The sequence below is a fragment of the Onychomys torridus genome, chromosome 6 (genome assembly GCF_903995425.1).
Source record: "Onychomys torridus chromosome 6, mOncTor1.1, whole genome shotgun sequence".
Lineage (NCBI taxonomy): Eukaryota > Metazoa > Chordata > Mammalia > Rodentia > Cricetidae > Onychomys > Onychomys torridus.
The window spans coordinates 108,092,654-108,106,590 of NC_050448.1; the positions used below are offsets into that span (position 1 = coordinate 108,092,654).

The 13,937-nt window shown below is 37.0% G+C and overlaps 1 protein-coding gene across 3 annotated transcripts in view; it reads left to right on the plus strand.

Annotated features, from left to right (window-relative positions):
• The window catches only part of Tbck (TBC1 domain containing kinase), a 150,146-nt gene that overhangs the window by 71,253 nt on the left and 64,956 nt on the right, over positions 1-13,937 (plus strand). For all 3 annotated transcript variants that reach the window (XM_036191440.1, XM_036191439.1, XM_036191441.1), the window contains exons 21-22: positions 2,275-2,311; positions 3,587-3,748. In XM_036191440.1, coding sequence (XP_036047333.1) covers positions 2,275-2,311; positions 3,587-3,748 — 199 coding nt within the window. The remainder of the gene's footprint in view (positions 1-2,274; positions 2,312-3,586; positions 3,749-13,937) is intronic.

The window sequence follows — 13,937 nt, forward strand, 5'->3', positions numbered from 1 at the left end:
GGGCACGAGATGGTGGTGGCCTGATCTGATGTTAGCAGTAGAGGTAATGAGAAGTTCTCACTACTCACAGGTAAGTGTTTTGAAGATAGAACAGCAAGTCTGCTGGTGGCCGATACAAGGTGTTTAAAAAGAGAGGAGTCAAGAATGATTGCAAACTTGTTTTTTATCTTAGCAGGCAGTGCTAAGTGCTTAAGTGCTCTTAACTTAAGTGTAGAAATGTAGATGTAGAAACGTGTGTTTGGAGGTACAGAGTTTGGAGGGAGCTTCAAGAGTTCAAGTGAAAGAAAGAGAGAGAGGGAGAGAGAGTGTTTGGAATTTATGGGAGAGGGCTTGGAGTAGAGTTGAAAATTTGCCAGTCTTCATACTACCATCAGTATTTGAAGAAAACCAAATAATAATAATAATAATAATAATAATAATAATAATAATAATAAAGTTTGTAGGAACTGAACTGTAACAGTCCTGCATTTAAAAACCAAAAGGATGAAGAGAAACTTCCAGGTGGGGGTAGGGGGAGAAGCAAGCAAACAAACAAAATGGATAAGCAGCAGTGAAAAAAAATGTTAGAAGAAAACTATATGAATATGTTGTCTAGAAGCCAAGTAAAGAGAAAATGTGTTCTCATTAAGTAGGTGTGGTCAACAATGTCTGACCTTTTGGAGTGGTTTTAAAAAAAAAGAAGAAGAAGAACAGAGATTTAGCAACATGGAAGCCATCATTGGCCAGGGCAGCAGTTTCTTTGGTGGATACAGTCAAAAACTTGACTGGAATGAAATGAGAAACTATGAAATGAATAAATGTTGCTCTTTACTCTTAGCTCCATAGATCTTAGAACTACAACTTACCTGGTCATTGTCCTGTCCTGTGTGTCTGCTAACAGTCTTGGCTTATATCAAGTGTTCAGTGCTGTTTGTTGAATAAATTAATAAAGAGTGAAGTAACCCACAAGAAAGTTCCCATCTTGGTAAAATGAGTCCAGCAGCTTCTGCAGCTTTGGATTAATGCCCTAGCCAGTACCTCTGCTGTTGTGCCACATAGCTACAAAGCATCTCAATCTCTTTTGATATGTCTGGCTCCTCTGCAGAAGTACAAAACATTTTATGTTGGGTGAATGAACAAAAGTGCTCAGAATGAATTATACAAAGCATGTAATAATAAGCACTAATAAAATTTGACCAAAGATTCTTAATGAAAAATAATTGGCTCTCATCAAAATCATCAGCAGTAATATAATTGATGTTATGACCTTAAAATAAAGGTCAAATAGCACGATTAAATCACCCTTGTGTTTTAAATTTTAAATTAAGATATAGAACTTATACTTTGTTAGATCTTATTATTTTTATAGTGCAAAGTAATTGCTAGGAAGCCACATATCTATCTGAGCTTCCTTGTTTACATTTGCAACATCTCTGGAAAGAAGTCTCAGCCTGTCAGCTTAAGTCAGAGATGATGTGGAAATCACTGTTCATTGTTTTGCTATAGTATTTACATTTTAATGAACTATATAGTTTTGCTTTTAGTTCTTGATTGGTCTTTGATAGTGTACATACTCTTGTGTATACAATGCCAAGATAGTATGCTACTCCCCTCATAAATGTATAATTGATAGGTGCTGAAAGGATATTTATCTAAGTAGGTAGTCTAAGCCTTTGTTTAATTGTAGCCTGTATTCACTCACAAATTATCTTTATTTTTAAGACTTGCTATTAAGTGACCCAGTCCAAGAACAGGAGCAGATGAAATGAAATGCTCAGCCCAAGCAGAGGGGCAGAACAGAAAGGGGGCATTAATTCTTCCTGAACTCTCCTTCCCTACAGGATCCTCAGTGGACTGGGTGATGCCTACTCACACTAGGAGGGCAATCCACTTGGCACTTGTTCAAAAGTTAGTTCCACCTAAAAGCCTGGTCAGAGACGCAACCCAAAATAATGTGTAATCACTTATCTGAGCATCCTAATAGTCTATCAATTTAACATGTGGGATTAACTGTCATAAGGATCTTTAAAATCTGAGAAATAATTTTTTATAGCTAAAAACTATGCACTTAAAATTTATTTACTATTACTGCATTTGGTTTGGCCATGGCCATAAGCATACTCATTGGTAAATAGTGTATTTGTGATAATAACTATAGTTACCTGCATTCTTTCATATTTTATTAAGTGGAATAGAACAAAACAGTGTTTTAAACCATTAAGTTGGTGGTGAACATTCTAATTATGCCTTTTACTTTCTCTTCGTCCATGTCCTGTGCTCCTGGTCCACTCACAGCTCTATGCCATCCCTTGGTTTCTTACCATGTTCACTCGTAAGTACCATTTCCTCCTCAGTATTATCTAAAGCACAGCCTCATTCTCCCTCTGAATTCTAAATTTATGAGAATATTAAATAAATGTATTGTGCATCTTTATAAAATTCTACCATGATGTAGTTTACAGACAATAATTTCAACTGTTTCTGGCCTTAAAAATTAAAAAGACATTGGAAAGGATTAAAATCATTGTGCATGTCATATACAGCTTTATTCCTTTTTAAGAAGAGAATTCAACATCAACTATAGAATTTACAACATGTTTTTGAGGCCAGTTTTCAGCTGAATTGGCTTTCTAGATGTTCTCTATTAACTCATGGTTTTATTTCCTAAACTGGGAATCCTCTAAAGATTAATCATATTATATGACTATGTAATGCTTTAATCAGTTACTATACATTTTATCAGTGACTATAATGGAAATGGACAGCCATTCTTAAATGCAGTACACATGATAAATGGAATAACATTTGAAGTAGTCTAGAAAGATATTCACAGTACTAAAAAGTGAGAAAGAAGTTACATTTTTAATTATTAGAAATTTTGGTGGGAATTTAATTAAACAATTGTTTGTGATACACACTGGAAATATTATCTTATTATACATAAATCAATTCTAAAGTCCATCTACAGGTATAAACTTGTGTAGATAATGTTACTAAAAGTTCTAGGAGAAATTCTGAATTGGATAAATATACCAATTGTTAATGGGAGTCAGAAAATGTAATGTCTGACCCATTTGATAACAGTTTACTAAAGGGCCTTAGGAAGCTGTAAGTTAACAGAATCAGGGGTTTCAGAGCTGGCTGAGTAGTTAAGAGAACTTGCTGCTCTTGTGGAGAACCAGTTTGGTTCCCAGCACCCATATTGGTTGGCTCTCACAGCTACCTGTAATTCAAGTTCGAGGAGATCTAATATTCTCCATAGACCCACAGACACTTACATGCATGTGCATGCACATGCATGCACATACGCACCCAAACACACACACACACACACACACACACACACACACACACACACACACACAAACACACACACACACGCACACACACACACACTCACGCACGCATGCACGCACGCACGCACAAATAAAAATCTTTAAAAAAAATTTACAGTCAAGTATTTTATCAGCACAGTTTAACATTTTAGCTCTTAAAATTAACATCCTTGACCATGAAGTAATAATACTTGTATATCTAATAATGCAGCTATTATATTTTTGATAAATTTGGTTTTTGTTCAAGTATATTTTCAAAACTCTTTCTACAGATGTATTTCCACTGCACAAAATTTTCCACCTCTGGGATACATTGCTACTTGGAAATTCCTCTTTCCCATTCTGTATTGGAGTAGCCATCCTCCAGCAGCTGCGGGACCGGCTTTTGGCTAATGGCTTCAATGAATGTATCCTTCTCTTCTCTGACTTACCAGGTATGTGGCTAAATGAAGGAATCACTTCATGCAATTTTGACTGTAAAATAACGAGCTATCTTAGCCATTTGAGAGAATCATCCAGCCTTCAGAATCTCTTCTGCTTGGACCCTGTTTTCACTGTCAAGATAATTAGTGTGTTTTTGCTAGCTCAAGAATGCAGAAACTAATGTAGTTCATCCTAAGCCACTGTGGATTATTCTCATCACAGTAATACCACCAAAAGGGTAAAAGATCATGGCTGTGGGGGAGTAACATATTTACCCTTTGCCTAGGACTCAGCCATTTATCTTCAGCTGATGGAGAGTAAATAAAGGCCACTCAGGAAGGTGTTTGAGAATGTGTTTATATAAGGATGGTATTCACATGGAACTTTGCTCCCTCCTAGCCACAGCTGCTTGGTAACAATTTGACAGTTTAAGAACAGGAAACACTGTCCTTTTAGGAAAACAAGTCAAACTCTATAGAAATATATTATGTAGTAGAAGATAGTGCCTAAGCTGTATAACATATTCACAAGGGGAAGTTTGAAACCCTTGGACAGAATGCTTCAATGCCAAACTATAGGAGACAACTATGGTTTGATTTATGATGCTGAAAAGATGGTTTATGTGACTACCTAAGATGTAGTATATCTTTCAAGTGTGTAAAGCTATTTTGTAAAGAAATTCAATGTGTTTAAGATACAAAACCTGGGCTGAAGAGAAGACTCAGCAATTAAGAGCACTTGTTGATCTTGCAGAGGACCCAGATTTGGTTTCCAGCACTCACATGGTGGCTAACAACTATCTGTAAATCTAGTTCTAAAGGATCTGATACCCTCCTCCTGCCTCTTCGGGCACCAAGCACGCATGTGGTACACATACACTCATAAATATAAAATAAGAATAAATAAATCTTTTTAAAAAAAATATAAAAAATTTTACTTTTTCACAGCAGATTTCTGGTACCATGGTTTTTGCTGGTTCGACTGTTGCCCTCCAGATTTTCAGACAAGTACAAGGATGTAATAGCAAGCACACTTAAAACTGTCCATGATAAAGTCCCTGAACACCAAACAAAGGACTAGTGATCCTTTTGAGATTATATATTTATTAAGCACTTTCAATAGAAATAAGGAATCTGCCATCTACCTTATATTTATATTTAGTGGATATATTTTCTACTCTACCATCTTTTTGCTAATGGTCTTCATTTTTTGAGGAAAAAAAATAACAAAATAAAATGCCTTGCAATAATTTAAAACTCCCCCTTCTTACTATTTCACAAATTAAAATGTCATCCAATCCATCAAATTTAATTAAAATAAGTTATTTCTTACATTAACAAATAATAGTTATGGGTTTGATTTTTAATTTATTTTCTGGGAGATGGTAATAGTCAAGGTTTTGTGGGGCTTGGGAGTTGGTCTGAATAGGAACAAAGAAGCAAATTTCACAAACTCAGAAGCTGTCTGTACCCTACAGATGTTTTCTTGTCATCCCCAGCTTGCCAAAGTAAACAGGGGATGATTGATTAGGATTAAAAGATTTTTTTGGTCAGTTATAAAAATAAGCATATTAGAAATGCTGATTGTGCATTTTCAAATCAAGTAAATTTAGCTGCTTTCCTCCCAAGCACAAGTGTTCCCAGAAATGCCAGTGAAAGCATCTGTGATAGTGTTTTGTGGGCAAGTTAGTGACCAGTGCTAACACAACTCCAACAAGTGGAAAATCTAGCATTTACATATGTTAGAACTCAGTAGTTGAACCTTTGAAAACAGGATGCTTTCTACCCATGTGAATTGCCCCGACCCACTTGCTGTTATTCTTGCTCATCACTAGTCACTGTATGTGATTGTTGTTACAGAGAAAAACTACTAAGAAATACATGACCTTTCTAAAGAAGCATAAAAAGTTTGGTACAAACTTTCCCCTTAAGTAACCCATGGTTTGTTTTTACTTGTATTGTACTCGGGTGGAATGTTTTTCTCACAGATTTAAAGAGATTTCATTTTTCTCCATACTGAATTCCCATCCGTGCTTGAAGAATTTTGGAAGAGACCATGGACAGCCCTAAAATGTGAATGCAGACCAACACACACACACACACACACACACACACACACACACACACACACACAAACTAACACATTCAAAATGTTAGATGATACAAGTTTTGAACACTTTTTGAAACAAATTGTTTTTCTAGTCTACCCACAAAGGATAGATGGGCTAACTATATTATACTTATAATTTTAAGGGCAGGATCAACATCGAGTTTAACTCACTAAACAGGTGTTATTGCAGGGAAATCCCACAGAAGTTACATAAGTAAGCAGAATAAATTAACTAGACTCTGATAAATCAAATTCACTATTCTAGATCTTATCCATAATAATAGAGAACTATTCAGTGGTAAGTTGTGAACAGAAAAGTCATCAGTTTTAGCTCCTTCTACCAAGAATGCCCCGATATGCTATTGTATTTTATGACTAGAAAGACATCCTTTCTTGCTTCAAGATAGCTTTTATAGAAGATAGCACCCACAGACTTAGAAGTCAAGACATATATGAGTTTGAATCTATTTACATCATCCTCAACCTGTGTGAATTGGGAAACTTGTATGATGCTGCTTGTGGAAAAGTATGGCCTGCAGAGTAAGATGCAGCTATGTTCATATAGCATATTAGTCATGTGTACAAGCTAGTCTTATGTTAACTTGACACACAATAGCATAATCAGAGAGGTAGGAGCCTCCGTGGAGAAAATGCCTCCATAAGACGATGCCATAAGCAAGCCTGTAGGGCATTTTCTTAATTATTGATTGAGATAGAAGAGCGCAGCCCATTGTGGGTCATGCTGTCTCTGGGCTGGTAGTCCAGGATCCTATAAGAAAGCAGGCTGAGCAAGCCATGGGGAGCAAGCCAGTAAGCAGCACCCCTCCATGGCCTTTGCATCAGCTCCTGCCTCCAGATTCCTCCCAGCATTTGAATTCCTGTCCTACTTCCTTTAATAATCAACAGTGATATGGATGTGTAAGATGAATAAACACTTTTCTCTCCAAGTTGCTTTGTTCATGGTGCTTCATCATAGCAAAAGTAACCCTAAGATGCCATGTAAACTATGAAAACTTATTTGATCTCACTGTAAAGAGAATCCTTTCCATATAAGGAAGCTTTCATTGAAGTGCTGATAACATGTGCTAGAATGTTATGAAGACTACTAAAATAATACACAAAATGCAGCTTCATAAAGGGAAATGTAAATGGAGGTTTCTGTTCTGCCAGCAACTTCCAAATACCCAGCAGCCACTTCCCAAATCACTACAGAGGCTTACATTAATTATAAATCCTCGGCTGGTAGCTCAGGCTAACTAGCTCCTACACCCAAATTAGCCCATAATTCTTATCTATGTTTTGCCATGTGGCTTGGTACATTTTCTCAGTATGGCATTCTCATCTTGCTTTCTTTGCATCTGGCTGGCGACTCCTGACTCTACCCTTCCTCTTCCGAGCATTCTTAGTTTATTCACCCTGCCTACACTTCCTGCCTGGCTACTGGCCAATCAGCATTTATTAAACCAATTCAAGTGACAAATCTTTACAGTGTACAGAGGATTATTCCACAACAGGGAAGTATGTCCAGATACTCTTTATAAGAATATGCATCACTTAATATTTTGAATATATAAGGAGTATATAACACGAGTGCTCCTTATTCAGTTCTTTACATCTCTCTTTGCTAATGCTTTGTCTTGCATGAAAAAACCCAGCAGAAAGTCTTAATTTGTCTTGTCCATGAATGTTCTTAAATTCTATTGCCTTATAGTTGGTGAAATAGTGTCATTTTATATTCCAAGTAAGTGCAAATAGTGCTGGAAAATTTTCCTGAACTTTGTTGACTTGTGTATGTGCCATTTCAGCACTAGCAGAAATAATGAAATTGGTCTTTGGCATTTCTCATACAATGTAAAAATAATGGCAGGGTGTTATGAGAGAAATACTGAGCATTTCACAGCATCATCCACAACTGCATTTGGATCACTTCCATTAGTATAGAAATTCCCATAACTTTAATTAGTTATGTAATGAGGTCTGTCATTCTGCTTTGCCCCTTAGATACCATTGTGCTGTAGTGTCCATTTGTCATTAAGTGGTTAAGGATATATCTAAGCAGTTTTGAAGATGAACATATCTGAATAAGACCAAAGTAGTGGATTTCTGTAACCTGAGATGTGTAAATTATTTTTATTCAGCTGCTGTTGTTAATTTGTATAGAATCTTTGACATTACTACTATTTTATGTGTTTCAAATAAATTCTTAGAGTACATAGCTCAGCATACCTGAGCACCTACAAAGACTGGAATCTTTAGAGGCAGGACAGAAGTTCTTCCTAAAGAACTGTAGACGGAGCTGGGCGGTGGTGGTGCACAACATTAATCTCAGCACTCAGGAGGCAGAGCCTGGTGGGTCTCTGTGAGTTTGAGGCCAGCCTGGTCTATAGAGTGAGATCCAGGACAGGCATCAAAACTACACAGAGAAACCCTGTTTGGAAAAAAAAAAAAGAAAAAGAAAAAAGAAAGAGAGAGAGAGAGAGAGAAAAAGAAAGAAAGAAAGAAAGAAAGAAAGAAAGAAAGAAAGAAAGAAAGAAAGAAAGAAAGAAAGAAAGAAAGAAAGGCAAACTGAGGAGTCTGAATTAGAGGACTCAGCTTACACTGAAATTCAAATAATGACTTAGACATTAAAAGAAATATTAAAACAATAAAAATTTATTTTTAAGAATGAAAGGAAGATATGGAAATATAAAAAGAATGCAAGTATTATATGTGTGTGTTTTATTTGGGTTTTATTTTTCAAATTCACATACAAAGTCAAAGGTTTTATTATGGCATTTGCATATATATATATATATATATATATATATATATATAAAATAATCTTTATTGTAGAGAGCAGAAGTTTAACACCCAAATAGCAAATAATTTATTGATATAAAAGTTAGTGGTACTTTCATCCACATGAGTGTAATGAGATCCTAACCCAATGGTGGTACTTTTTATCTACATAGGTATAATGAGACCCTAAACCTTTATTATGCTGTCCACTTAGAAAATTCCAAACATCTGGCTTCCCTGTGTTTCTGTGAGATAGATTCTGAGTGCATGCATACACTTGGTGGCATGCCTGTCAGAGCAGGAGAGTATGATTGGCAGGAACCAGGAAAGAGGTCAGACTCATACAAGCCCCTAATGGATTCTTCTTAGGTTCATTTTCTAGTATAAATGCTGATGGATGCTAGTAATCAAAAATATGTAGGATACATATATTTAGACACTACTAGTGATAGTCGGTTATGAGGTGTCATTATAAAGGGGGAAAAGAACAAAGATAAGTTAAATAACTTCTTGCTTATTAATAACTCTTCAGTATTCATTAATTGCTATCCTCCCAATGTTATTGCCTGGTGAAAATAAATTCCAAAATGTCCAATTATAATAACTATCAATAGAATTAATACTAAACCCTTCATGATAGTGAGATGATGGTCTTTATAGTCAAGTGTTATATTTTTATCTTGCTACATACCATAGAGGAAAAACAACAGCTTTATGTAGCACAGCATTAAAAAGGCTACTTTGGATTTGCTGTATACTTAGTACAAGGTTAAAGTTTCTTAATTTGAAACTGTGAAAGTATAACATTATGAATACTGAATGTCCAGTAGACATTATCTGCTTATTTTAAGCCTTAGAAAAAGAAATCCTAGACATTTTATCATTTGTGTTCAATATATAAAAACAACTTAATTGGATTAGTTAACTTTCCTATTACTGTGGAAAAACATTATGACCAAGATAACTTATAGAAGAGTTTATTGGGCTTACAGATCCAAGGCATTAGAGTCCCTGATAGCTGAGTGGAGGCAGCAGTCAGCAAGCCTGGCATCTGTGGCAGAAGCTGAGGGCTCACGTCTTGAATGGCAAGCATGAAGCAGAGAGGGCAACCTTGAGTGGCTTGAGTTGCTAAACTCACAGACTTACTTCTCCCAGTGATTTACTTCCTCCAGCAAGGGCACACATCGTAAACCTCCCAAACTTCACTACAAACTGAGAACCAAATCTTCCTACCCTATGACTTTGGAGGGATATCTCACTCTAACTGCCACACTAATTAAGCCCCCAATGTTGTTCAGAACACTCTGTTCAACTTAATTTCTCTTGAGGTAAATTCATTCACCACTGTCTTAGCTAAGGTTTCTATTGCTGTGAAAAGACACAATGACCATGTCAACTCTTATAAAGGAAAACATTTAATTGGGTAGCATATAGTTTCAGAGGTTTAGTCCATTATCATGGCAGGACATGGTGGCATGCAGGCAGACATGGTACTTCAGAAGGAGCTTAGAGTTCTACATCTTGATCTAAAAATAACAGGAAGTGGACTGAGATACTGGGTGTGGCTTGAGCATATGTGAGACCTCAAAAGCCCAGCCTCACAGTGACACTTCCTCCAAGAAGGCCATACCCACTCCCACAAAGCCACACCTCCTAATAGTGTTTCTCTCTATGAGCTTATGGGGGCCAATAACAAAACCACCACACTCCGCTCCCTGGTCACCATAAACTTGCAATGATACCATAATACAAACTGCATTTAGTCCATCTTCAAAAGTCCCCATAGTTTATCATAGTCTCAAAAATGTTTAAAAATCCAAAGTTCAAAGTCTCTTTTGAGATTAATGCAATCTCTTGTCTATAATACCCTATAAAATCAAAATCAAAAAACAGATCACATACTTCCAACATATAATAAGGATATACATTACCATTCCAAAATGTAGGAACAGAGCACAGTGAGGAAATACTGGACCAAAGCAAGATGGAAAACCAGCTGAGCAAATTCCAAACTCTGCATCTTCATGTCTGGTGTTAAAACGCTTTTCAGATCTCCAGTTCTTTTCACCTTTGTTGACTGCAGCACACTTCTTTCTCTTGGGCTTGTTCCACCCCTGTTAGCAGCTTTCCTTGGCAGATAACCCATGGCCATGGCATCTCCAACATCTTGGAGTCTTCAAAGCAATCCAGGCTTCAACTTCATAGCTTCATGAAATGGCCTCTTTAGGCCTCCATTCAGGGACACATACCCGGCTCAGCAGCTTTCCTTAGTCATGAAGGCAATTTCCATAACCCCTTTCTTCTATCCTTAACTCCAGAACTCTGTGGCCAAAGCTGCCAAGTTCTGCTGCTCTCTAAGGCTTGACCATGGCCCCCTAGTTCAGTTATATTTTTTCCAACTTTGTTTTTAATGGCTTTTTTTTTTCACCACCTAAGCTTGGCTGTCTTGAAATTGGATCTGTAGACCAGGCTGGCCTCAAACTCAGAGATCCACCAGCCTCTGCCTTCCAAGTGCTGGGATTAAAGGTGTGCACTACCACACCCAACTCTACGCTTTTCTTTAATTCCTTTTCACAGGTTGGAAACTTAGCTGGGTGGGATATTGCCTTGAGGTCATCACCCCTTTTATTTTATTCCTTAATCTATTTATCTCCCTGAATACAAGACTTAGAACCATTCCACTTCCTGATGCTCCTTTTCTCCTCAGATTGTACATTTTGTATTTTTCCCTGTTCAGCTTGCTCCTTTCCTTTTCATTATAAATCTGCATAAGAGTGACCAGTAATAACCACATAACAAAATCAATACTAGACTGTTTTGAGATTTCCTCTTCCAATTGAATCTGAATCTCTTCACTTTAACCTCAAGCAGACTCTTTGGACAAGGGCAAAAGACAGCCATTTCCTTCACCAAAATATCACAAGGACAATCTCTAGGCATCATATTAAAATTCTTCTCCTCTGAAACCTCTAGAACCAGACCCCTACAGTTCAAATGTTCCATGTTCCCACTAGTATTGCCCATTAAGCAGTGCTTAAAGTACTCCACTGATTTCCTAACCCAAAGTACCAAAGTCCAAATTCCTTCAAACATTGTTAGGCCTATCACAGCAATAACCCAGTCCCTAGAACTGACTTCATTCTTAGGGTTTCTGTTGCTATGAAGAGACACCTTGACCATGGCAACTCTTATAAAGGAAAACATTTCATTGATGGCTTACAGTTTTAGAGGTTCAGTCCATTATCATCATGGTGGGACATGACAGCATGCAGGCAGACATGGTGATGGAGAAGGAGCTACATCTTGATCCTGTAGGCAACAAGAAGTAGTCTGAGATACTGGGCAAAGCTTGAGCATATTATGAGATCTCAAAACCCACCCCCATGGTGGCACACTTCCTCCAAAAAGGCCATACCTACTCTAGTAAAGCCACACCTCCCAATAGTGCCACTCTCTATAAGCTTATGGGGGCCAATTATATTCAAACCACCACACTCACCCAGATAAATTGTTTGGTTATTTAAGAGGTATGTTACCTGTGAAAATAAGAAAATTTCTTCTTCTAAGTCATAAATCCAAGTTCAGTACTCTGTCCCTACATGCCAGTGTGTGGACGGTAGGCACCATTATACTTGAATAGGCAGCAGAAATCACATTTATACATACTTTAGAGTGCTCTAGCTTTTCTGTGTTCTGGTTATCCTTCTTAATAGTTGCCACTTCACCCCTGAACTGATGTTATTATACAAACTTCAAATAAATAAGCTCATATTTCAAAATAAGTACAAATTTGAGATTTTTAACTGATGGATATTTTAACTATTAAAAGCGTTTTTGAAGGGCTGAGTATGTAGCTCAGAGATAGAACACTTGTGTGACATGAATTGCCAAACAGTCTTTTAAATAAAAAACCCAAGCCAGATATTGGAGTGAAAGCTGAAAGATCAGAGGGATAGAACAAACCACAGCCAACCTCACCTTACCAACTCCTCAGCCCAAGAGAGCTACTTCCTGTATACTCATGCCTTATATACCTTTCTCTACATCTTACTTTCTCTCTCCACCCAGCTACATCACTTCCTCTTCCTGCCCTATCACTTCCTGTCTGTCTGTATAGACCTTCAGATCTCTATGGTTACCTAGTGCTAGGATTAAAGGCCTGTTCCATCACTCCTGACTCTGTTCCCAGTGTGGCCTTGAACTCAACAGAGATCCAGATGAATCTCTGCCTCCTGAATGCTAGGATTAAAGGCATAGGCTACCACTGCCTGACCTCTATGTTTAACATAGTGGCTGGCTTTTTCCTCTGATTCCAGACAAGCTTTATTTGTTAGAGCACAAATAAAATATCACCACACACTTGCCTAGTATACATAGGCTCGGGATTCCATCTATGCCATTGTGGGATCACGTATGTATGTATACTACCACTATTTCCACTTCATTCATTTTAGAAGAAGAAATACAGTAGATTATAAATAGAAAACAGTAATATGCATGCTTAATAGTAATTTGCTCATTTAAACTGATTCTTTCTGTGTGTATTTAGATATATCGGATATCTGAATTCTCAGTTTTACACTTCATCACTGTATGTGATGCAGAGTTTGAGGGAATTTATTCTCTGAGAGCAGAAGGCTTTGTACTAGAAGACAAACCATTCATTTGGTCAAAAGCATAAACCAATTTAATGTTTTAGATAAAACATTTTCACATATTAATTAGAAACATCAGAACTATAAATATAAAATGCTCAACCAATGAGGAGACATGGTATCAGTGCTGTGACTTAGGACAGCCATCAGTGAATAGACAGTCCTCAAATATGACTTTTCCAGTGTTCGGTACCTAATATAACAAAGGAGTCATCAAATAACTATAGGTGCACCAGAGCCTTTGCCAAGTTAATATAGACTTGCTGCAGTTGTATGCCAAGTTTCAAGAGAATTTTAGGAGTTTTTAAATATACAAATGAAAAGCTTTCAGTTGTCAGTTTACAGATTTTTTTCACTTAGGAATAAATATAAATGAAATAAGGTTACAATGATATTTTTTTATGAGACCAGCCCTCATGTTTCCCTGTTGTCCAGGAGATTGAAATATAGCCTAAGATAACAGTGAGTTCCTGACTTCCTGCCTTTATCTCCCCAGTGCTGAATTTAAAGGTGTGGCCTTCGTGCCTAGTTCATGTGGTGCTGTGGAATGAACCCAAGATTCCCTACAAGTTAGACAAGCACTTTCTAATTGAGCTACATCCCCAAACTAGGTTACAATACTATTTATATACTCCAGGAAGTACACAATGTTACAAAT